At 44.2% G+C, this 25,810-nt stretch overlaps 1 protein-coding gene across 1 annotated transcript in view; it reads left to right on the forward strand.

The window, feature by feature from the left end:
* The window catches only part of CDHR3 (cadherin related family member 3), a 78,441-nt gene that overhangs the window by 6,689 nt on the left and 45,942 nt on the right, over positions 1-25,810 (forward strand). Inside the window, exons 3-7 of the mRNA XM_054560776.1 lie at positions 1,269-1,442; positions 12,359-12,422; positions 12,776-13,025; positions 18,889-19,054; positions 22,101-22,198. Of these exons, the coding sequence (XP_054416751.1) occupies positions 1,269-1,442; positions 12,359-12,422; positions 12,776-13,025; positions 18,889-19,054; positions 22,101-22,198 (752 nt within the window). The remainder of the gene's footprint in view (positions 1-1,268; positions 1,443-12,358; positions 12,423-12,775; positions 13,026-18,888; positions 19,055-22,100; positions 22,199-25,810) is intronic.

Here is a 25,810-nt window from a genome sequence, read left to right on the forward strand (position 1 = left end):
CCCTGATTTACAGAAGTGAGTGGAACTGAGATTCTGAAAGGTTAGGTAAATTGCCTAAAGTGACACAGCAAAACTCCCTTTTTGTTGTTGTTGTTGTTGTTACCATCTATGTGCTTCAAACAGAGACCTATAGACTAACTTTCCTAATGTTACTACCTTTCCTTCATGCTTTATACAAGAAAAGTCAACTTTTCTTAAGGGAAATATTGTTGTTATTTTGAACAGGAAAGTAAATGACTAAAATTGTACTTTGGGGAAATTAACCTAAGTTTCTGTAGGATGTGCTGTGGGCCAGAGCCCAGGCCAGAGGCAAGGACCTTAAGCCAGGGCAGTAGCAACAAGCATGGGAAGGGGCCTGGCAGGAGGCCCTGGAGGCTGGAAAGGGCTTGTCAAATGTTTGGATGTGGTGGAAGGGAAGGGCAGCCTTGCCACCCTGGGTTTGGGACGCAGGGGACACAGGGGACACTGGCAGGTGGCGCGGCCTGGGTCAAACCCCTCACTCTCTGAGCCTTTTTTGCTTGGCACCCTTGCAAATGAATGCCTTCCTTTCTATTGCTGCAAAAACCTCGATGTGGATATCTGGTTTTACTGCACCGGGTGAGCGGACCCCAGTTGGGTTCCATAACACTGTCTCCCTCTATCCCTCGTTGGTGACCTCCGTGTAGCAGGTGCCAAAAGCTGGTTCACCTGTGGGGCATGTGTGTAGTTTTCAGAGTGCCTGTGGAGTCTCGTCCAGAATGGGAGGCTGTGACTCAACTCCCCACCTTCTTCACTGCATTCCTGCCCCCAGCCTTGGGCTGCTGGGCTCTCCTCCCCTAGCTGGCAGAGGAACAGGAGAGATGGTCCAAGCCCAGCTGCCTTCCCCTGTGCCCACTACTTCTCTTACTGCACCATGTCAAGGGGACAGGCCACTCCTCGGCCATTCTCTCTCTGCTCTGCTGTTACTCCTTCTCAGTGGAGACTAGACCCCAGCCCGCGTTTGTTCACATGCCATATCTTGTGCCCTGGCACAGGGCTGTGTGGAACAGAAAGGCATTGTGAAGGGCAACAGCTGCATCACTCCACAGTGGGCAGAAGCCTCACAACTCCAGTAATCTTCCTTCACAGCCTTCTTCGAGGGCTGGAGGGGCGGTGGTGGGGGGTGGAGTCAGAGGGCAGTCTTCCACCTCAAGTCAGCCTTGAGGAGGGGTCTGCTCCCAGCTCTCAGATCTTGTCTTTAGAATGAGTGCCAGTTAATTCCCAAGTCTGAATCCTACTCATTGATTCAGGACAGCAGAAAAACTCCCACTTCCCGCCCCTGTTTCTGGGAATGACCACAAGCCTGGCTGCAGGGCGACTGAGACCATCGTGGGCAGACTATGCACATCCAGCTCTTACTGTGGTCTCCTTGTCTCGGTTTTCTCTTTTGACTTCTCTTTTGGAGCTCTCGGTTGAGACACTTGGTGAGTGTGGACTTTTAAGGTAAACTCTGAGCTGACCAGTACTGGCTGGTTGGTCTCTTGGGTGCTATGCAGTCACAGAAGCAGGTAATCAAAGAACAAACAGTCCTGTGGTGTTTGGAGTCTCCCTTGGCTACCGCCAAAGCCTCTGTTTGATTTCTTGCATGGCAACAAAACCAGGAGGGGAAGCTGAGTGGTGTCTGGAATAAACTTTGGGTGTGAGACGGGATTCAGGCTGTGGCTAACGTGCTGGAAGCACACACAGTTGTGACCATCAGGTATGCAAGAAGCAATCATTCTCCTGGCTCTCCTGGGTGCCATGTCAGGTAGGAACTCAATTTTGCTTTGGAAACTTGCTTGCCTACTTGGTCTGCATAATACCATTGAATGACAATGTCCCTCAAAAAGGAAATTGCCCCTGGGAGGCTTGTTCAATTGAGGGCTTAGCTGCAATAATGAGTGAGGTGATGCAGCTCCAGGGAGCCCTGGGGGAATGGGTAGGAGCCCTGGAGAAGAGAGATGCTTAAAGAGCCTAATCTAATCTATGTTGGTGTAGACTTCACTTTCCCTCTTGGGTTAACTGGCCTGCATTTGGTAGTCCTCCTGAGATTTAAGGCTGGGAAAATAGTGTTCATAGCATAGCTTTGTGTGTATGTCAAGTGAGTCTTTGTGGAGATTCTGGCCCTTTTCTGGAGTCTCATAGGGCAACTTGAGGTTGACAAGTGAGCCTATGAGGATGACTGATTACTGAGGGGGTGTCTTCCTCTTGAGCAAAGAAAACACCTTCTGATAGAAGGGCCAAAGACTCAATCTAGTGATCATTTTACTCTCTCTTCCTCATTCAAGGGCATCAAGAATCTTAGATGATCTTTTTAATGTCAACTTGGATTATTGAAATTGAGCTTTTAAAATTGAATTTTATTTCTGAATAGGTAGTATATGCATAATGTATAGAATTTAATTATGTTAAATTTGCAATTAATTTAGGGATAATTTACATCTTTGATGAGTTATGTAGTAAAATACTTAGAAGAGTGTCTGAGTACATAGTAAATGCTTAGTAAGTGTTAGTGAGTATTATTTATGATCTTGAGTCTTCCTAATCCAAGAACAGGGTTCTAGATACTTGTCTGACTCTTCATTTGTTTTTCTTAGGAGTATTTTGAGGTTTCCTTCATATAGATTTGGTATATTCTGATTATGGTTATTTCTAGTTCTTTTACTTTTTCTTTTTTTACATTTGTAAATGGAATCTCTTCTTCCCTACATCTTTCAACTGATTATTGTATGATGTATGGAAATCTATTAACAAATTGTCTTATTATTTGGCATGGTTTTTCAGGTGATTCTCATGAATTTTCCACATTGGAAAAAATGAACATTTATATTCTTCTCCTCCTATGTCTATAGCTCCTATTTTTTTCTTATCTAACTGCCAGGCCTGGACATTCTGACCATTATTAAACAATGACAAGAGTGTAAATTCCTGTCTTGTTTCCCATTAAGCATGATGTTAACTTTTGGTGTGAGAGAGAAATGTTTTGTATGTTAAGGAGGTAGCTTTTATTCTTATTAATATAAGAAAATTACAGTATTTATTTCTAAATAAAAATATAATAAATAAAACTAAATGTAAGAATATTTGAGTACTTATTTCTAAATAAAAATGGATTTTTAAATCAAACACTTTTTCAAGATCTATGAAAATGACCATTTAATTTTCCTCTTCGATCTGCTAATAAGATAAATAACTGGGTTTCCTAATATTGAGTCCTCTTCTATCTTGGGCTTTTCAACTCACCAGAGGGCAGGATGACCTGTGAATGTGAAGTGGGCCATGAGCAGTTCAGACTGTCACTTGAAGTAAACATTTCAGATTTCCCCCAGAAATATGGGCTTTTAGGGCCATAATCATTTGAGTCGAGGTGACTTTTATTGTCACTGGGGAAAGAGTGAGGTTAGGAAGAACTCAATTTCTTATACTGAACACTATCATTTGGAACTTTATCAGAAGTGTGAAAGGGATAGATCACAAAGGTTTGCAAGAAATACTTGAGATTTCTTATTTAAAACACACAATAGAATCCCTTAGGTCAAATCTTATTTTTGGAAGGGCTGCTGTGACACAAACTGTTTCTTTTGTGAGTCTGAGAACCTGGTCATTACCCTCACACTCCAACACCTGGGCTGCAGAGGATTCTAGCGGGGCAGCCACGTCAGCACCCTTCAGGCTGTTGGAAGCAGGCATCACTATAATAATCTCAAATAAAGTAACATACAGTAAAAAATTAGCAGAGCATGAAGGCGGGTGCCTATAATCCTAGCTACTCAGGAGGCTGAGGCAGGAGAATTGCTTGAACCCAGGAGGCGGAGGTTGCAGTGAGCTGAGATTGTGCCATTGCACTTCAGCCTGGGTGACAGAGCGAGTCTCCGTCTCAAAATAAATAAATAAATAAAGTAACATAGAGTATCCTCTTTCCTTTCATGTGTTCTAACTCCTATGCTTCCTTCAAGGCCCAACTCAAGCCCCACCCCTCCCACAGAGTCTTCCTGGATTGACCTAGCTCCTGGGGAGTGCTCCTGCTGTTGCACCCTGGAGCTTCTCTTGCCTGCACATGGACTGCCTGCCAAGAGTTCAGTCCAGCACCTAATGTAGATTCAGTGCTCAGCCAAAAGTAGCATTAGCTATCATACTGTAATTCATCTGTTATATGGCCATTTCTGCCTCCTCAACTAGAATGTCAGCCCTGCAATAACAGATTCATATATCTTATTGCTCATTGTCCCTGTGTGCCACATATATGGAGGGTATCCAATACATATTTGCTGTTTTTATTTTTATACTTTTTGAGTCTGGTATGGTTTTTTCCCCACATTTACTGATACACCCCAAATGTAGAGTTTTAGATCTTCTTTCTGCTTGATATTGACATTTAAATTCACTCTGTCCTTTCCACCTCCTGTGAAGATGAGTTTCCCTTTGTGAAGCTATAGTGCCTATTCCACCAGCAGCTTACAAAGGGAGGCTCTACAAGAATACAAACTAGACAAAACTCTCAACTGCCCCAGTGGAAAGAGTTGAGACAAAGCAGTCCCAAAGGATCACGTGTGAGTCCCAGAAGATGAAGGACCTAGAGAAGGACCCTTGGTATTTTTAAATTCACTGCACACGGAAGCTGTCTATGTTTTGAAGAAGCATCCAAGGAATCAGCTTTTGTATTACCCACCTGGAAATGAAAAATGCCAGGGTATTTAATGAAAGAAGGGATCCTTGGGAGCTAGAAGATTTGCATGGACATGAAAAGGTACCAAACCCATCGAACTGAGCTTGTCCACAAGCTCTGGGCAAGAGGCAATCACAGCTTTATTCAGCCTATCATCTGTGCCTGGTTCTCTGCTAGCCAGTGTTGGGAAATCAAACAAAGGCCCAAGACTGAGTTTCTTATTCTCCTTGGGAATTAAAGTGTAAATGCTTCTTAATGCTCTCATCATATGAAAAGGCTGGAAGATGCAATCCATTTCTAGAAAGTCTGTCAGCCAATTAACCCTATATATAGGGCCCAAAGAATGTTGCAAGAGGTTTCTACTTTTTCCATCATGTCACTTTCCTGTTCAGAGTCACCTCAGAAGAACAAAAGACAGTCCCTTCTCTTGGCTCTTCCTTGCCCATGGCAACTTCACCCCCAGCCCAAGCAGTCAGGCAGTCACTGGAATCCATCCACTTTCGCCTCCGTGTAGTTGGAAGAGATTTGAAAGAAACAAGCCTTTCTCAGGCCCACCCCATAGTGATGCTCTAAGATAAACACATCTGTTTCTTGCCAATTATGACCTAGCTGGTGCAAAATTCATCGCGATTTTTGCCATTGAAAGTAATGGTAAAAACCACAGTTCTTTTTTTTTTATTATTATACTTTAAGTTCTAGGGTACATGTGCACAACGTGCAGGTTTGTTACATATGTATACATGCGCCATGTTGGTGTGCTGCACTCATTAACTCGTCATTTACATTAGGTATATCTCCTAATGCTATCCCTCCCCCTTCCCTCCACCCCACGACAGGCCCCGGTGTGTGATGGTCCCCTTCCTGTGTCCAAGTGTTCTCATTGTTCAATTCCCACCTATGAGTGAGAACATGTGGTGTTTGATTTTTTTGTCCTTGCGATAGTTTGCTGAGAATGACGGTTTCCTGCTTCATCCATGTCCCTGCAAAGGACATGCATTCATCCTTTTTTATGGCTGCATAGTATTCCATGGTGTATATGTGCCACATTTTCTTAATCCAGTCTATCACTGATGGACATTTGGGTTGGTTCCAAGTCTTTGCTCTTGTGAATAGTGCTGCAATAAACATACGTGTGCATGTGTCTTTGTAGCAGCATGATTTACAATCCTTTGGGTATATACCCAGTAATGGGATGGCTGGGTCAAATGGTATTTCTAGTTCTAGATCCCTGAGGAATCACCACACTGTCTTCCACAATGGTTGAATCAGTTTACAGTCCCACTAACAGTGTAAAAGTGTTCCTATTTCTCCACATCCTCTCCAGCACCTGTTGTTTCCTGACTTTTTAATGATTGCCATTCTAGCTGGTGTGAGATGGTATCTCATTGTGGTTTTGATTTGCATTTCTCTGATGGCCAGTGATGATGAACATTTTTTCATGTGTCTGTTGGCTGCATAAATGTCTTCTTTTGAGAAGTGTGTGTTCATATCCTTTGCCCACTTTTTGATGGGGCTGTTTTTTTCTCGTACCTTTGTTTGAGTTCTTTGTAGATTCTGGATATTAGCCCTTTGTCAGGTGAGTAGATTGCAAAAATTTTCTCCCATTCTGTAGGTTGCCTGTTCACTCTGATGGTAGTTTCTTTTGCTGTGCAGAAGCTCTTTAGTTTAATTAGATCCCATTTGTCAATTTTGGCTTTTGTTGCCATTGCTTTTGGTGTTTTAGACATGAAATCCTTGCCCATGCCTATGTCCTGAATGGTATTGCCTAGGTTTTCTTTTAGGGAAAAACCACAATTACTTTTACACCAACCTAATATACAGAATCACTAGTTGAATCACCGTTTTTTCTATGTCCTATAAAGGGCTCTTTTCTGTTGATCTTGCTTGGCCTGGATTGTTCCTTGTTCCTCCCAAAAAAGGGGGTGGGTGAACATCCCATTCAGGAAGAGGTATATATTGTGGAAATTAAATAAATGGGAAAAAGTTGCATATGTTGAAACAACATTTGACAATGCTTTATAGTTTACTGAGCATATGCATTTTGTTTTCTTTCTTTCTTTTTTTTTTTTTTTTTTTGAGTTGGAGTCTTGCTTTGTTGCCCAGGCTGGAGTGCAGTGGCATGATCTGGGCTCACTACAATCTCCACCTCCCGGTTCAAGTGATTCTCCTGCCTCAGCCTCCCAAGTAGCTGGGATTACAGGCAGCTGCCACCACACACTGCTAATTTTTGTATTTTTAGTAGAGGTAGGGTTTCACCATGTTGGCCAGGCTAGTCTCAAACTCCTGACCTCAGGTGATCCACCCGGTTCGGCCTCCCAAAGTGCTGGGATTACAGGTGTGAGCCACTGTGCCCGACCGAGCATATGCATTTTCTTATGTGGTTGCTGTGAGAATAAGTTTCCATAGGCCTGATATTAGCCTGAATTTTTCTGCTGAAGTTCTTGCACCACACTGACCCCTGGTCAAGGCATGAAGCATGCTGATGAATAGTGTTGCTTTGGCTGGGCACGGTGGCTCATGCCTGTAATCCCAGCACTTTGGGAGGCCGAGACGGGCGGATCACAAGGTCGGGAGATCGAGACCATCATGGCTAACACGGTGAAACCCCGTCTCCACTAAAAATGCAAAAAATTAGCCGGGTGTGGTGGTGGGCGCCTGTGGTCCCAGCTACTCAGGAGGCTGAGGCAGAATAGCATGAACCCGGGAGGCGGAGCTTGCAGTGAGCCGAGATCGCGCCACTGCGCACTCCAGCTGGGGGAACAGAGCGAGACTCCGTCTCAAAAAAAAAAAAAAAGAAAAAGTGTTGCTTTGTAACCATGGGTCCTAGGAGTTTCTGAATGGTTTGTAGCAGCTTGTAAGCATTGTTTATTGATAACAGTGAGATTGATTATTTGCACCTGGTCTCAATGAGGACCTTCTGTGGGTTCTGCCGTTGAGGCCAGTTATATAACAAGAATATGCCTACAGCAAAATAGAAAAAAATCCTAGCAAAGACTCCATAATTCCAAGATATTTGTGCATACATTGGCGGTTCCTGATCCAAGAAAGCGCATTCTTCTGTCCCGTAGAGAAAAGACAACAGTAAGAGCCTAGCCTGCACCTGGCCTCTGTGGATCTCCTGCCGAGGCAGCCTTCAGCTGTAGTGCATATCCTTACTTTCATGTTGTTGCTATGCTGTATCCGTTTTCTGTAATAAAACTGTAGATTTATAAGCATTGTCACTTGGGTCCCATGAGTCTTCTTTAGCAATGGAACCCTGTTTAGCAGCTTCTGTTAATGTAGCACCACAGCCCTGAGAGACAGAGTTGACAGGAACCCCCAGAGAAGTCAAGGGACCAGCCTAAGGTCACACAGTCAAGCAATGGCAAAGCTAAGGCTTGAAGCCAGGGGTCTGATTCCAAATCTCTTGTTCTTTTCACAGAACTGATTTTGTTCACTGCTATTTGATTAGGTACTAGAGAGAATGAAGAGGTAGCTATTGAGTGATGGTCTCAGTGAGTCCTGCTCTGTATATTGAAAGCAGAGCTCTAAGTTAGAGCAGCTACACCCCAAGAAGAAGATGGCATCACCCCACATTCTTGACCCACATCTCCACTTTCAGTGTCGGAGGTCCAGGGTGGCCAACTTCCTCCTCTCTGAGACTGTGGAAGCCTTAATTATCCCAACATAGGCTCCCAGGGAAGCCCCATTGGTCCATTTCTGGAGAGGCAGTGATTCAAGGGAGACAAGTGAGCACATCATGCATCCAGATCTCAGCCACAAGCAAGATGTTTCAGTGGGCTCCATGGCTGACAATAAATCTTCTGCATGCTCTTTCTTTTCCAAAGTACGTGCTTCAAGCAATTCTAGTTCAATTCTTAATTAAGATGCATGTGTAAGTCAAATTCCATTAAAGCCTCCTTCTTGCTCTCTAGTACTCAGACCACCAAAGAAAGCCTGGAAGACCAGCCATGGAAAGAAAGTATGCGGTGTTTTAGGGAGAGCTGGCACCTGGCCTCTAATCTTCCCTCTGCCATTGACCAGATGGGTGCCTTTGGGATACATCACTTAAGCTTACCTGTATTACAGATGGGTTTAACATTTTGTGAATATTGTATCTTATTCATTACTCTATATTTAGGGTATGGACCCTAGTCACTTATTATTCTTGCTATTGCTATTATTACTACTACTACTTCTTTTACAAATAGCAATAGAGCTGGAGAAACTGGATTTTGAATTAAGGTCAGGAGAACCCAGCTTGGCTATCTTTTTTAAAAAATCAGTATCCCCAGCACTTTGGGAGGCCGAGGCAGGCGGATCACAAAGTCAGGAGATCAAGACCGTCCTGGCTAACACAGTGAAACTCTGTCTCTACTAAAAATACAAAAAATTAGCCAGGCATGGTGGCAGGCTCCTGCGGTCCCAGCTGCTCAGGAGGCTGAGGCAGGAGAATGGCATGAACCTGGGAGGCAGAGCTTGCAGTGAGTCAAGATCGCGCCACTGCATTCCATGCATTCCAGCCTGGGCAACAGAGCGAGACTCCATCTCAAAAAAAAATAAAAATAAAAATCAGTATCCCTAGGACGTCTGCCTCAAAGTTTTACGGATTCATTTGCATGACCCGGGCACACATGGCCTTGCCCTGGGAAGAGAAGCCACCTGAAAAAAAGTAGATCATTTCTAGTAAGAATATCAGCAGAAAGGGCATATCCAAGGACAGTCTGGCTTTCACCATACATGGGACAGGCAGTTCCTAATAAAAATTGCTTGAGAGTCACTGGCTATATCCACTTCTTCAAACATATCTCTCTCACTGCCATTCAAAATATGACCATTCAAGGAGGACAATAAAAAACTCTATGATTTAAGGAGACATCATGGAGCTGTCCTTGGAGTCAGATGCCTAGGATTGGAATGCTGGATCTTTCATGGAATTAGTCTCTCAGACCCAGGAATTATCAAAACTATGATCAATTCAAGAAAATCAGTGGATATACTTCTAACAAAGCAAACCAGGAGCTATCAGCAGGCAATATTTGGGGAGCATGGCTTCTCTACAGTCCCCAGCTCCCCAAAGGAGCTGCACTAAGGTTGGGAGGCACAGTGATCTCTCCACTCAGGGTGAGGCTGTGGAGAGCCCTGAGTGGAGCTTAGCAAGTCCCTTCTACCTGAGCTCACACCACGCTCACACTCCAGCACAATTCTTCGTGTTGTTCCAAAAACAGCCTCTTACAAATCACATCATCCAGATCTAACATCCAGGTTGAAAGTCAATTTCTTACCAGCCCCCACAGCCATGTTGTTGCAGTGTCCCAGGGTCACTGAATAACTATGATGCATCCTATGTGCATGGTCATGTGACAGGCATGGAGTGACCGACTGTCTGTAGTAGGTATGTGTAGTCTGTTAGCTACAAGATCCAGATACCATGAGCCAGGGCCCTCCATAACTGTTCCCTGAGTGGTATAATCTCAGATGTGTGCAATGGTGACAGCAATACCTACGTCGGAGGATTGTGCTGGGATTAAAGGGATCAGGCAGTCAAGGAGCTAGCATGATGCCAGCTGAGCAGATGCTTGGTAAATAAAGTGGGTACTTATTTTAGTCTATTCATTTGGGCTAGGCATGACCTTACCCTAGGCTATTATTGAGAAAAACATAATAAGTTCTAACTTTGCTTGTTGCCTGGAGAGGCACGAGTCACTGGGGAGGGTTGGAGGGGGCAAGGGAAGAATATGGGTAAGAAGGTGGGCATCCCATGAGACAGATTAAGAAGGTGGGCATCCCATGAGACAGATTGCCAACTTTCCATTTCCTGTACGGCTGTCCTTGTCTTGCTAAACCATGAGGGAACACTCTCATGAACAGCTCAGAGAGGTGTTCACTTGTGAGAAAAGAGAATGGGAGGGAATTATGCCCCAAATACCCAACCCATCAAAACAATAGAGTATTTTGCTCATTTTGAAAAACTATTTTTGAGAGCTTTGTCTCTAAATACTCCAACCATACTCTTTCGCTCCTGGTTTTTATCATAAGAATGCTATAATATCAAAGTCAATTGTAATAGATTTTTATCTATTCATATTCACATCGCCCTAAACTTCAGCTGTTTTGATATTTCTGAGTCCTTGCACAGTCCTTGTCCATAAAACTTGATAATTCTGCGAGCAACAATAACTTATGCATTATGCATTTTAGCCTCTAAACTAAATAAGATGACTTTAGATTTATAAAAGCTTGTATCAGTGAATGTGCTTATATTTCAATTTTTTCCTCTTCTCCATTTACTCCTCTGCACTCACCCCACCCCGCACCAACTGAAATAAAACATCCTGGTTTGTTTGTTCCTAGAACATTTATACCTTTCAGCGGGACAGAACCTTCTACTGTCCTTACCCACTCCGTGCCTCCTACTTATTCAGGGTTTTCTTTTCAGGGTCTGATGGTGGCCAAGATTGGGAAGCTGGCTGGGAAGGGGGACCTGTGTAAATCTTGGCTCTGTTATTTATTATTTGCTGTGTGGATTTCGGCTCAGTTTCCCCATCTGTAAAATGGCATTAATACCTATCTGAGAGGAGTGTTTGAGAAGTAAATGAAATACAGGATTTTACATTTTGCACTTGTTTGTAACATTGGATAAATGATCATTGTGTTCGTTTTCTAGGGCTGCTGTAACAAACTATCATAAATTGTTTGCCTTGAAAACAACAGAAATTTATTCTGTCACAGCTCAGGAGACCAAAAGTCTGCAATCAAGGTGTTGGCAGGGTTGGTTCCTGCTGGGGGCTCTGAGGGAATATCTGCTCCATGCCTACCTCCTAGCTTCTGCGTTTGCTTTCCATTCCTGGGCTTGTAGCTGCATCACTCGTCTCTGCCTCCATTATGTCATGGCCTTTTCCCCTCTGTGCGTGTCCTGTCTTCTTATGAGGACACTGGCCACTGGATTTAGGACCCACCCTCATGCAATATGACTGCCTCTCAACTAATTACACCCATGAAGACTCTATTTCCAAATAAGATCATTCTTGGCTGGGCATGGTGGCTCATGCCTGTAATCCCAGCACTTTGGGAGGCTGAGGCAGGTGGATCACTTGAGGCCAGGAGTTCAAGACCAGCCTGGCCAACATGGTGAAACCCCATGTCTACTAAAAATACAAAAATTAGCCAGGCATGGTGGAGCACACCTGTAATCACAGCTGCTTGGGAGGCTGAGGCACGAGAATCGCTTGAACCCAGGAGGCAGAGGTTGCAGTGAGCCAAGATCTTGCCAGCCTGGGTGACAGAGCGAGACTGTCTCAAAAAAACAAAAACAAATAAGGTCATTCTGCAGTTCTGGGTGGACATGAATCTTTTGGGGACACTGTTCAACCCACAACGGTAACTATCATTATGGAAGGCTGAGAGAACACAGCTTGTTCCTTTTCTCTGCACTGGCAAAGTCTTGCAGTGTCGTGCATCTTAGAATGGTCCCAAGGCTTTCCTGGAAGAAATGTGCTTTCTCTTAAATTGTAAAATTCCCTGCCTATATGGCAGCCCAAGGCAATTCACATGCCATCCCTGAGCCTCTTGTTTCCTCCTCTGTGGAATGGTTGTTAATCTACCAACCAAGAAGTACGGCTTGGCCCTCTGCATGATGCCAATAATAACCAAAAATTGTCCTTGAGATTAACTAACGGATGTGGAGAGATTTACCATGATTTTGGTGTTCTCCAGTCATGCACACTCAATTCTCAGATGACCTCTGGATTGCTGACGCAGAGAAGGAAAACAAACTCTTGTAAGCTACAGGGCCCTGGCAAGAGAGAAGATGACATTATGAGGCAAGGTCCTTTAGGCGGATGTCTGTCTCCTAAGGTGTCACAGTTCTCTTTCCCTGCTCTTCCCAAAGGCTGGGAGAAAAGAGAAGGGAAGCATGGAGACAAGAGAAAAGCAGCAGCTTTATTTACTGAGTGACAGAAGCAGATTTCTTGGTTGTTTGGTGGTGGTTGTTTTCTTGGCTCCCAGAAGATCTCACATATCCATTGCCAGCACTTGGCAAGAGCATTTGTTCTCGGGGAGTGACCAGCTCCCATCGTCACCCTGAGCTACGAATTGAAGCCACAAACCAAGCTGTTAAGTCCCTGTTCCCAGCAAAAGGCTTTGTGTTCATGTCATCCTGCACCCTTTTTACTCCACAGGGGGAGAAGCACTACACCTAATCCTCTTACCTGCTACAGGCAATGTGGCAGAGAATTCTCCACCTGGGACTTCAGTGCACAAGTTTTCTGTGAAGTTATCAGCATCACTGTCACCTGTGATCCCAGGATTTCCCCAGATAATCAACTCAAATCCCCTCACTGAAGCTTTTAGGGTGAATTCGCTGCCAGGCACCTACTTTGAGGTAAGCAACAACTTACCAACATGGATGTTGCCTGCAAAGAGGTGATCCTGAAAATGAGGGTGGATGGGATGCCAGATCGGTGATTAATTCCTCCATTCTGGTTTAATCTTCCCTCTTGTAAGATTCAGAAGTCCTGTTTGAGGCATCCCAGGGCCTTCTGTGCTAAGATGCTCGTGTAGCCTTTGGACATTCTCCACTCCATACAGTTTACATAAGCATTATGCTCAATGTGTTGCAAATAGAGGGCTGCTTCTTATGGCCTCCACCCCTCACATGACATCAGGTGTTAGGTGTGCCTACAGTATCTAAATTATTTGGGTGGAGTAGTTTGGATATTGATCTCCCTAAAAGCCATGCCCTGATGAACTTGTGTCTAGTGATTCTGCTTTCCTATGAGTCTGATTTTTTCAGAAGATAATCTAAGAGGAGACTTATTTAATTAAAAAGCCATACACCATTTAATAAAAATATAAGTCCAAATGTCCAGCCCTACCATGTGAATGTTTCCTCTTGGATAATTCAGAGCCAACCATTGACATTCAAGAGGCATGCCTCTGCTGCTCTGTTTTCTAGTTTGTCATTTGAATCTTTTCCAAAGCTGTAACTTCCCTTAAGTGGGGACAAGCCTGCTTCTTGCATGCTTTCCACTGGTAACCACAGAGGCCTTCTAAGGTGTCTTTAGGATCCCATGTCTGGGTCTGCCTATGTTTCAGTATTCCCTGCCCCTACCTCCTTCCTCAACTGGCCTGGGAACTTCCTGCTGTTATCATCAGCTCTGCCATTGGTCCAACCTGCCATTCCTCTGGGTCCTGAGTCAGGGTTGCTTCCCTGAGGTTCCCACTAGGTGTTCTCAAACTCAGCTTATCATTAGTCACTAGGAGAGCTTTGAAAAAGCATGTATATTGGGGCCCTATAGCAGACCTGCGGAACCCATGACTGGAGGCCAGAGCCCAGGTTTCCGGTATTCTCATCACCCCGGGGGAGCCCTCGGGGAGGTAAGGAGCACACATTCAGTCAGTCTACATTGCAGCATGCGGTTTACCTTCCTGGGTCCCAGATGCTGGTTCTGTGACTGAACTGCCCTGTCCACTGACTCCCTAGACATTCAGCTTGTCTTTAACAGCTGCTGCTCCTTGGTTCCTGTAAGCCTTGTCAATTGCTTACCCTTACAGAGCGCGTTGTGTACACGGTACTGTTGACAGTGCTTTGCATGTGTTTGCTTTTCTAGTCTCAAAACATAAGGATTGTATCTATCTTATTACCTCCTTTTCACAGATGGGGAAAATGAAGCACAGAGAGATTATGTAATTTGCCCTGGGTTGTATAGCTAGTAGGTAACTAAGCTGAGATTGCAAGCCAGGCAGTCTGGCTCCAGTGCTCTCATTTTAAAAAACAGCTTTATTGAGTATAATTCACAGAGCATATACTCCAGCCATTTAAATTGCACAATTCAGTAGTTTTTAGTATATTCACAGTCATGCGAGCATCACCACAATCTAATTTTAGATTATTTTCATCACCCCAAAACAAAACCCTGTACCCATTAGCAGTCACTCACCTATTCTCTTATCGCCCCAATCCCTGGCAACCACTAATCTACTTTGTCTTTATGGATTTTCCTATTCTGGACATTTCCTATGAATGGAATCATTATAGTATGTGGTCTTTAGTGACTGACTTCTTTCCCTTAGCATAAAGTTCCAAGGGTCACCCATGTTGTAGCCTGGATCAGTACTTCATTGCTTTTTGTGGCTGAATTATATTATATTCCATATTTTGTTTTTTCATTCATCAATTGACAGACATTTGGGTTGTCTCCACGTGGGAGTTCTCATCCTCAGCATTTATGGTCTACAGCCTTTAGTGATTAAAATGACCATGTTCCTTTGAATTTGCATAGAGGCTCCAAGGCACATTCACATACCTGATCTCTCTTTTTTTTTTTTTTTTTTTTTTTTTGAGATGGGGTCTCACTATGCTGCCCAGGCTGCACTTGCATTCCTGGGCTGAAGTGATCCTCTCGCCTCAGCCTCCCCAGTAGCTGAGACTACAGGCACTGCACCACCACATGCGGTTTCATCTCTTGATTGTTACAACATTAATATCACTATTTAGAAATGTTTTATTTCTATTTTAGATATAACAGAGACCCACCAAGTTTAAATGATTTATCTGAGATCACATAGCCGTAAAAGGTGAAATAAGAACTTCATTCAGTCTCCTGATTTCCAGTTCCAGGCTTTCTGTCATATTGCCATGTATGTCTATCACTGTTTGGGTGAGCTCTCAACTCTTTCTTCATGGGACCTGCTCTTCCCACATTCTATGGGATTCAAGCAGGGCTGTTAATCAAGGAAGAATTCCATCCTGTTCCTAACCTCTAGAAATGGCAGATTGCTTAGCACCTCAACTCATCTAGGCTCAAGTGTTTGGTGTATTGTCCTAGTCCTGTGCCCCTCCTTGCATCACATCCCACAGCTGCATACAACCCTGTGTTGGTACTAAGATGGGCCACAGTTTCACAAGTCATGAAGCTGTTCTTAAGAACTGATTGCTTCTCCCCAGAAACTACCCAACATCATCTACCATCCCTCCAAGAAGATCCTACTCTCCAACCGAAATTGCTCACAAGAGTTACTCCTGCAGCCTTCCAGACATGAAAATCTCTGTGGCAGAACTTGGCCCCTCCTTGGATAGGCTTGACATTCTGGAGGATGGCGAGTCTGGGTCACCATTTCTTGTGACTCATTTGTACTTTCTGAGGGTAAACTCCAAATCATGCAAGAGGCCAAGCCTCCCTGCTTTGGAAAGGACACAGCCATTGAGACTTCTGGTGGTGCAGGGAGTGGTGAGGAGGAGTAATGATAATAATGAGGAGGAGGATGCTAACGTTTCATTTACGGGGCATTTACCATATGCCAGGAATTTCCCTAAATATTTTGTGAATGCATTCATTTAATCCTCATAAGAATGCTATGAAGTGGTGTACTGTTATTTGCACACTGAAGATGGGAGAACTGAGGCATAGAGAGGTTGAGCAACTTGCCCAAGTTCACATAACTAGGAGATGGCAGGCTTGAGATTTGCAATCAGGTAGGCTGCCCCAAGAATTATTGTTCATAGCCCTCATGCTGCACTGGTTTGCTATTGCCCAGCAAGAGGGATGTCGGATCCTCATTCAGCCACTTGTAGCTAATCATAGATCAAGGGTGTTCTCCTGGAGCAGCACCAGAAGCATAGCTTAAGAGGCCAGGGAAGAGTGACTGCCAGCTGGCTGTGGAGAGAGGGGCTCTCTGAAGTCCTGTGGAGGCCAGCACCTTTCCCTCTTTCATTTGTCCATCTCTGAGCTTGACTCCCCTCTTTTCCCATCTACTGTCGTGAGCACTGTGGCCTACAAATGTGCTCGGCCTTATCCAGAACAACCTCAAATTTAACATGTCTAAAGTGAAACTTACTGTCTTTCACTAAAACTCTGTAGCAAGATTGCCCACAACCAAATCGAGGCTCCACCACTCCCAGCTATGACCTTAGGAGAGCTCCTTCCCCTCCCTCTCCTAGTTAATCTCCTTAAATGTGAAATGGAGGAAGTTTTACCAACCTATGGTCATTGTGACAATCAAATGGAATACTCCACAGAATGACTTGGCAAGTCTGGCACGTAAATGCTCAATAAATGCTGGTAACAACAACAACGAGAACAGTTTTTCCATTTGTGTTGAGAGCAACCCCATTCTTTTGGTTCCAAGATACAACATTTTTGGACCATTTTTTGACTGTTCTATTTCCTTACTCTGGGGTGTGAGAGCTACTCCCCAAGGAGAAGAGGCTGGCAATAGGTAATACTGAGGTCAAGGATCTATCCAAGCTTGGCATGCAGGAGGAGGCTCCAGGCTTAGCAGGGAGCCACGTTGTAAATCAGGAAGCCAGGGTGTAAATCATGAGAGCGGATCATCTCAACAGAAGTCCACCTGCTCTGGTGGACATATATTCCTTTAACAGTTTTTGACTAGTTAATGATTAGAAAGTCACCATTTGCAGAGTGTTTGCTCAGTGCCAGACAGTCTTCTAAGTACTTCCCATAGATTAGCTCATTGAATCCTCATGATAACCCAAAAAGTAGGTGTTATTATCCCCATTTTACAGATGGGAAAACCAAGGCACAGGAAGGTTAAGCAATGGGAAGGCTGGCCTTTGAAACCAGTCAGTCTGGCTCCAGGGTCTATGTGTTTGACCCCTGTGCTGCCCCTCACTACCATGTGCCCAGCATAGAGACCAGTTCATCTCCACTTACGTGGCTCCTAGGTTGCCTCTGTTCACGGGTAGACACAAGAATACCTCTTTTTCCCCCCTCAACAATCCTCCATACCCTCTCCGTTCACCACAGGTACTCATTCACATCTGTGGCCCTGTTCTCTTAACCAACCTAGAACTTGCAATGTCCAACACAATACCTACCAACTCCTCCATGAAGCCTTCCCCAGCTAAACACAGCTCACAGTGAACTTTTCTCTCCTTCAGTTTCCATAGTACCTTGACCTAGCTTTTTAATACCTTGTATCATTCTTCAGCTGTTTAACTAGGGCAATGATTATTTCCCTAGTTACAATCACATGGAAACAAAATCAGGGAAAGGGAAGGTGATTTTCCCAAGGCCACCCAGAAGTTCAGTGGTGGAGATGCAGTTGGAGCCAAGTTCTGTCTTCACAGCAAGATGCTGAGTGTCTCATCACCTGGCCCCAGTCATATTAATAACCGAAAGGTTCTACTGGCATAATTAAGGACATACATGGAATTTAGTCCTCAATGTCCCCAAGGGCTCTGGGCCTTCTGGAAGTTCAAGGCTCTAAGTTAGTGGGAGCCTGTGCCTATAGATACGAGCAATCACAGGCTGGTCTCCAGTTGGTTTCAGCAGGACCCTCCCAACACCGACCGCCAGAGTTCCTGCTGGCAATAGCTGTAGATTCTGGTGATGTCTCTCTGGCCCTGTTCCTCGAATCCCTCCCACATCTACAAAATACTGATAGTGCAGACAACAAAAGCTCCTGACAATGGAAGAATGTGTGGAAAGGCACAAAGAAAGTGAACAGTCTGTTGATTAAATAAATATCATTACTTACGCAGATGTATCTTTCATCTCTTGTTTATTTTTGGATGTGGCTTTGGGAAAATTAGAATGAAGTGATGAGTCAAGATATAACTTAACAGCAGTCCCAGGAAAGGTTAGTATTCTTTTTATTTTTTATTTTTTATTTATTTTTTATTTATCAGGTTTAATGATGAGGTTTGTTGCACAATGGACCTGCAGCAACCTTATGCGTAATATAAGATGTGCATGGTCTTAGACCCTTGAACATCAGCATATAGATGTGCATGTATACATGTTATGGTTCTATTTTTAATTTTTATTTATTTTTTAAATTATACTTTAAGTTTTAGGGTACATGTGTACAACGTGCAGGTTTGTCACATATGTATACAGGTGCCATGTTCTTAACAATGAGGAAATCCAACTATATTCAGGGTAGTTAAAGGATTTTTCTAGGAGCCTACCCCCAAGTAGTGGAGGGTTTTTTGTTTTTTAATTCTTAGGCTTTCCATCTCCAGTCAATTGCATCAGAATGTCTCCTGAATATTTTTCTTTCCTAGGAAACGCAGCATCCCATGCAGGAGTCCCTTTAGTGAAGTATCATAGGGCTTATGTTGGAAGGACTAAGGCAAAACAACTGGTTCCTCTGACAGTGAATGAATGCTGGTTTCCAGGATGCCAGATGCTTCCTTCCTAGGAATATCCCTTTGCAAAGTGCATGCATGCAAAACAGATCTTCTTTCACATGGTTACTAAGAATTTTGCATTTTGTTTTAGGTTGTCACCACTGGGAAGGAACAACTAGATTTTGAAACAGGACCAAACATATTTGATTTGCAGATTTATGTGAAGGATGAGGTTGGTGTCACAGACCTGCAAGTCCTGACTGTCCAGGTAACAGATGTGAACGAGCCACCTCAGTTTCAAGGCAACTTGGCGGAAGGTAGGATACACCAGGATGTGCACTGCAGCCCAGGCAGTGGCATCAGGGAGGGCCCTGGGGGACAGAGAGAAACAGAAAAAGTAAATAAACAAGCAGCTGTTTCCCTGGAAAAGGCAGCTGCTTAATGAGCAGGGAATAAATGAAATATCCTCCAGCTCAACACTCCCAGTAATAATGTCCAACAGTTTGCAAAGCCCTTCACAGGCAGGGTTTCTCCTGGTCCCCTTCCAGTCCCAGGGAGGAAACTGAAGCTCAGAGAGACCTCGAGTGGATCATTGTGGAGGAAACTGGCTGAGCTGCCCCTAGGCTCATCCCTGTGTACCCTGGTCATTGACTGGCTTGTTCATTCTCCCCATGGACTCTGACTCCTTGAGGGCAGCGTGTGTCTGCTACAATAGGGACAATGTAAGGGACCAGAGCACACAGTAACTAATGTCTTACAGGATCTCCCCCAAGCTCATGGCTTTGAGCATCATCCCTATTCTGACAACTTTCAAGTCTGTCATTTCAGTCCAGGTTCTGCCCTGAACTGTGGCAGTCGTAACACAAACATCCACCTTTCTCGCCCAGCATCTCCACTTGGATGTTTGACAGCGCAAACTTAATGTGCTTCTGAACCAAACTCCTGGCTTCCTCTCCACCCTCCACCCCCACCCAAATCTGCTTCTCCTATATCTTTCCCGTTTTGGTTAGCAGTAACTCCGTCCTTCCTGTTGCTTGGACCAAGTCTTGAGTCTTTCACACTTGACATGAAATCCATTAGGAAATCTTGCCAGCTTCTAAATATACCCAGAAACTGGCCACACCCTAGTGTCTGCATCACTACCACCGTGCTCCAAGCTGCTCATCGCATCTCACCTGGATTGTTGCAATGGCTGGCAGTTGGCCTCCCAGCCCCCCTGTGGTCTGTTTTCCATACAGCAGCCAGAGGGATCCTATTAAAACGTCAGTTAAATCAAGGCACTCCTCTGCTTAAAACCCTACAAGGAATTCCCATCTCACTCAAAGGGAGTCTCCTTAAGAACCAATTAAAGGCCGGGCACTGTGGCTCATGCCTGTAATCCCAGCACTTTGGGAGGCCGAGGCAGGTGGATCACGACGTCAGGAGATTGAGACCATCCTGGCTAACATGGTGAAACCCCATCTCTACTAAAAAATACAAAAAATTAGCTGGGCGTGGTGGCAGGTGCCTGTAGTCCCAGCTACTCAGGAGGCTGAGGCAGGAGAATGGCGTGAACCCGGGAGGCGGAGCCTGCAGTGAGCCGAGATTGCTCCACTGCACTCCAGCCTGGGTGACAGAGCGAGATTCTGTCTCAAAAAAAAAAAAAAAAAAAGAACCAATTAAATCTGGCAAGTTGCCTACATTCCTTACCCTCCCACCCCTCCTCCTTTCCCCTCCTCCCCCTCAGTCCCTGTGACCCAGCCTCTGGCCCCCTTACTGATCTGCGAATGCCTCAAACATGACCCTACCTCAGCATTTTGCATTTGCTGATTCCTCTGCCTCCCCATCCTGTCTCCTGGCTCTTCCTCATTTCTTTAAGGCCAGGTGCAGTGGTTCGTACCTGTAATCACAGCACTTTGGGAGGCTGAGGTGGGAGTATTGCTTAAGGTCAGGAGTTCAAGACCAGCCTGGGCAACAGGGCAAAACCCTATCTCTACAAAAAATACCAATATTAGCCAGATGTGGTGGTAGGTAACTGAAGTTCCAGCTACTCAGGAGGCTGAGGTGGGAGGATCACTTGAACCCGGGAGGTCAAGGCTGCAGTGAGCTGTGTTTGTGCCACTGCATTCCAACTTGGGTTATAAAGCAAGACCCTACCTCAAAAAAAAAACAAAAAAAAAAAACAAAAAAAAAAAACTTGACAAGTGTCATGTCCTTCCCCGCTACAGTGAACCTTCCATAGCCGCTTTATTAAAATGGTAACCCAACTCACTCTCCCTTCCCCAATTTTTCTCATAATGTTTCTCACTAATATACACACATTTTACTCAATTATTTTGCTATCCATATCTTCCCATGGAAACGGAAGTTGCATGAGAGTAAGGTTCTGTTTTGTGAGCTGCTGTATTCCCAGTGTGTAGATCAGTGTTTGGACATAGCGCTCAGTAGATATTTTTTTGAATGAAGCATGAGAGTGATAAAAAATGAATGAAAGCTCAAGCTCAGATGTAAGGCATCTGGATTTGAATTTTGATTCTATCATTTACTAGCTAGGACAACTTCATAACTTCCCTGAGTCTCAGTGTTCTCATCTGAAAAGCACTAATTACACTAGAAGAATAAATACAATACCTGCTTTATATTAACAGAACTGTTATGAAGATGAAAATAGAAAATGTATGTTAAGTCCTCAGCACAGTGCCCCCCAAAAGAGTGAGTTACTTTTCATATTGTCCGTCATCACTCAGAAGAAAAAAATGCCCGAGTGAGAGCTCTGTGGCCCCTCGGTCAGTGCTGGTACTGCCTGCTCCTCCCTCCTCCCCCATCACCGTGAAAAACTCTGAAACAGATGAAATCAATTTTTGGTTCCTCCCTTGAGCCTCTGTAGCCCTCCCCTACTTATTCTATTTATCTCTGTTCCGCTGTAAGGTCCCTCATTTCAGCGGTCATTTCTGCGGAGTTGCCAAGTGTCCTTTAAGGGGTAACTTAGCACAGTGGAGGAGGGATTTGCACATTAAAGTGGACTCAGCATGTGGGGATCCTCACACCAGAGGTTCCTACCTGGGTTTACTTCCCAACTCTCTGCCTTATCACCTCCTTCTTCCCCGACCTCAAACAGCCTCGCCCTGGGGCACCTCTCAACAGAGGACATAAATGAAGACTTGGTACCAGCTTAGCCAACCCTAGCACTTTATGAATTCCCCTAAATGGATCCACGCAGGAAAGTTGGCCAGTGGTCTTGCTCATGGATTTTCTTATTGCGTTCTTGGTCCCACGATGCCAACACCCTTGGTTCCCTTGGTTGTGTACAGCTGCCCTGATTTTGGAATTCCCCATTTTTGCTTTAATAAGATGTTTCTTATTCCACTTTGGACACTGGTGTAGGTCTACACCTCTACGTAGTAGAAGGAGCAAACCCTGGATTCATTTACCAGGTTGAGGCCTTCGATCCAGAAGACACAAGCAGAAACATTCCCCTCAGTGTAAGTGTCTTTATATGGAAGAGGTGGTGTTTGTCCATGTTGGGTTAGACACAGGAGCCTGCTGTCCTGAGTCTTGGCGGGGTGGGTTTGGGCAGTGGCAATCGGGGGAATGTGCATTCACTTCCAAATGCAGTGTATGTGGAATGGTTGGAATGAATAAAGGGGCTCTGGGGCTGGACACTCTAGAGTGGATCTGTGGCTCTGTGTGATCTAGGCCAATTTGTTACCTCTCTAAGCTTCAATTTCTTCCTCTGTAAACAAAGAAGAGTACCAGCACCTACTGCAGTAGAGAAGCTGTGAGTATTACATAGACAATGCATGTAAAACCACTTAGCACCATGCCTGGCGTATCAAAACTGCTCAATATTTAAAAAAATCTAAGCTGATAAAAACCAGCTCTATTTTAAAAGCATAAAATGTACACTTACCTTTTCAAGAGATTTACCTACCTTTCTCAAGAGATGAAGCATTTACCTACCTTTCTCAAGAGATGAAGCCAAGCTGCTTAGAGCCAAGTTTAAAAAATTAAAAAAGAGGCCAGATGCAGCAGCTCATGCCTGTAATCCCAAAATAGGAGGATGGCTTGAACCCAGGAGTTTGAGACCAGCCTAGGCAACATAGTGAGACCTCATCTCTACAAAAAATAAAAAAGTTAGCTGGGCATGGTGGTGCATGCCTGTAATTCCAGCTACTCGGGAGGCTGAGGTGGAAGGATCGCTTGAGCCTAGGAGTTTGAGACTACAGTGAGCTATGATCACACCACTACACTCCAGCCTGGGCAATAGAGCAAGACCCTGTCTCAAAAAAAAAAAAAAAAAAATTAAAGAGTCCCCAGAATTCTAGGTTGTAGAGCAGGAGATTGGGTCCTGGGAATTGCCTCATGATTCAGTCTGAGACAGCAGATGTCTCTTCTCTCCCTTCTTAATCAGTTTTCTTGATGTAGCTACTAGTGGGGCAACTATAACCACCAATCCTCAGGTGAAGCCTCTTAGTTGGTCCCTGGGAGTGGACGCCTCAGCTCCTGGCTCTGCTCACTAACGTGGCCTGTGCACACACTGCAGCTGAGCAGTCCAGGTTGGAGAGAAAAAAGAAAAAACAAAGCGAATCCCACCTGACTAACCTTGGAGCAGGAAACACTCCTGCAGACCCTGCCTTACAGAGAAGAGAGTACTTAAAATATGACATTCGGGGAATTGGTAACACCAGGAGGCTGTTTCTACTGTTTGCTGCATGATTTGCAGCTTCAATTGGACTACTTTTTCTAACAGGAGGAAATGAGCCTCGGGAATACCAGGACGAATATATATAGTCTACAGACTCTGAAACAAAGCTGTTATAAAATTATTGGATACAACTTAAAGTAAGGGAATAGTCTGTTTTTATTAGAAGATGATCCTTCTGTGTAAAAAAAAAAATCACCCATTCATTCATTAACTCATTCATTCAGCATTCATTCATGTTAATATTTGCATGAATAAATGAATATGCAAACATTTAATGGGTGTCTATGTGTTAAGAGCAATACTAGATGCTTGAAATGCATACTTCTTAATAACATACTTCTCATACTAGTTAGGAATGTGTTTGTCTGCAAATAAAACTTAACCATGAGAGTGTACGTGGGAACTTTTTTTCTTTAATAAGTCTAGAGGCAAGCAGGCAGTTCAGCACTGGTGCAGCTGCTACCATCAGGAGCCTGGGCTCTTCCTATGCTTCTGTTTTTCTAACCGGAGCTTGTTTGTTGGCACTGTCCTCTTTTTCTCACCTCGTGATTGCGAGATGGCTGCTGCACCTCCAGGATTTACCTCTGAGTTCCATGCAAGAAGAAAGAAGCAAGCAGGGAGGGATACAGGGTAGAGCAGGCAGGCCCAATCTGTCCCTTTTTTGTCAGGAAAACAAAAACTCTCTTGGAAGCCCTACCCAGAGGACTTCTGCTATATTTCACTGGCCAGAACTGTGCCCTTTGGCCACTTTCGCTTACTGGTGACCAGGGATTCTGGATGCAAATAAGGTCAGAAACCCAAAGTATAGCACCTTACTTACATATTTAGTTCATTTCAACATTTACAAAGAACTCTCTATGTGCTAGGCATCCTATTAGATACTTTGGAAACAGATGAGTAGGACACATTGACCTCAGGAAGTGTAAACTGAATGGGAGACATTCATTCATAGGGGAGAAGGAATAGCTTTTCCTCACTTGTCAAAAGGTTTACGGCTGACACTCCTATAACAAAGGAGAGATTAACAAGAAGAGTAAAGTGTAACAAATTTATTTAACCAAAGTTTTACATGACATGGGAGGCTTCAGAAATGAAGACCCAAAGACCCCCAGGGAAAACTGTATTTTTATGCTGAAGTTCAATGAAGAATGGCAGTCGTGTAGAATCGTAACTGGACAAAAAGGGGTATGACCTAAAGGTAATAAACTGGGGAAACTTAGCAAGGCCCTGTTGTTCAGATTCTTCTTGGTCTCTGGTTGTAGGGTCTGGGATCCTCTAGAATCAGGTTCTTGTGACCTACTTTTAGGGATGGTAGGTCAAAGAATTCCTTTATGATCATGCTTCAGGGGAGAAAGTCAGGAGAAAGAGTGGGCTTCTTGCTTCTGAGGTTTTTTTCAATTGCCAAGATGTCATATTTTGGGGTCTTGTGTTCTGATTTCTGACACATGAATACACTAATTATAATTCAGTATGACAATTACTGTAAAGTTTGTATAAGATCCAGTGGGGGAAAAGTGGAAAGAATTTCAGTTGTGAAGACAAACATATATTTGTTTTTAAATCTCCACTTTAAATGTATCTCTCCAAATTATGCAGACAGAATAAGGTCATGGCCCCTTTAAAAACACCTCATAGATCAGGTAGTTACCCTTTCAGAGGAAGGAAAGCTGCCCAGGTAGGAAACAACTGCAGCAGGTGTTGCTCCCTTCAAAAAAAAAAAAAAAAATGTAGTGACATCAAAAGCATTCTGAGAGCAGCTGCAGGGGCTTGTGGCTTCTGCAGTGAGTTGAGGAGTTGTTTGGGGAGGGGATACTCAGAGTTGCAGCAGAAATTGTTAATGAAATATTTAACACCTGTGCTGGAACTAACAGCTGTACAGAAAGTCAACAGCCAGCCTGCAGGAGCGGTGGACATAATCTGGAAGAAAACTTTCTCAGATTAGGAAAAGGCAATAACAGTTTAGGACATAACATATTATGGCCTTTGTACTTAGACGTTTTATTCTGGGTGCTTGGGGGTACTAAGTAGAGGCAAATGACATAGTTAGCTTCGTAAAAGTAGAAGGGAGGTGAGTTAATTTGTTACTGACGAACCTGTGCTTCTCAACCTTGGCTGTAAATTGAAACCACTGGGGGAGCTTTAAAGAACACAGATGTCTGCGTCCCACCCTGTGAAAGTCTGATGTGATTGGACTTGGATATGGCCTGGGCATCAGGACTACAAAGCCCCCAGGGAATCTAATGTATGGCCAGGGGTGAGAACTGCTGGTTTGCAACATTATCTCCCAAAATTTCCAAGTCCCACTCCTGGAGTTTTCGAGTCTGAGTCTGCATTTCTGCATTGTCTGAGAACAATTTTGCGTATTTGGCAAATATCTTAGGCAATTATT

This window comes from Pongo abelii, chromosome 6, assembly GCF_028885655.2.
Source record: "Pongo abelii isolate AG06213 chromosome 6, NHGRI_mPonAbe1-v2.0_pri, whole genome shotgun sequence".
NCBI classification, from domain to species: Eukaryota; Metazoa; Chordata; class Mammalia; order Primates; family Hominidae; genus Pongo; species Pongo abelii.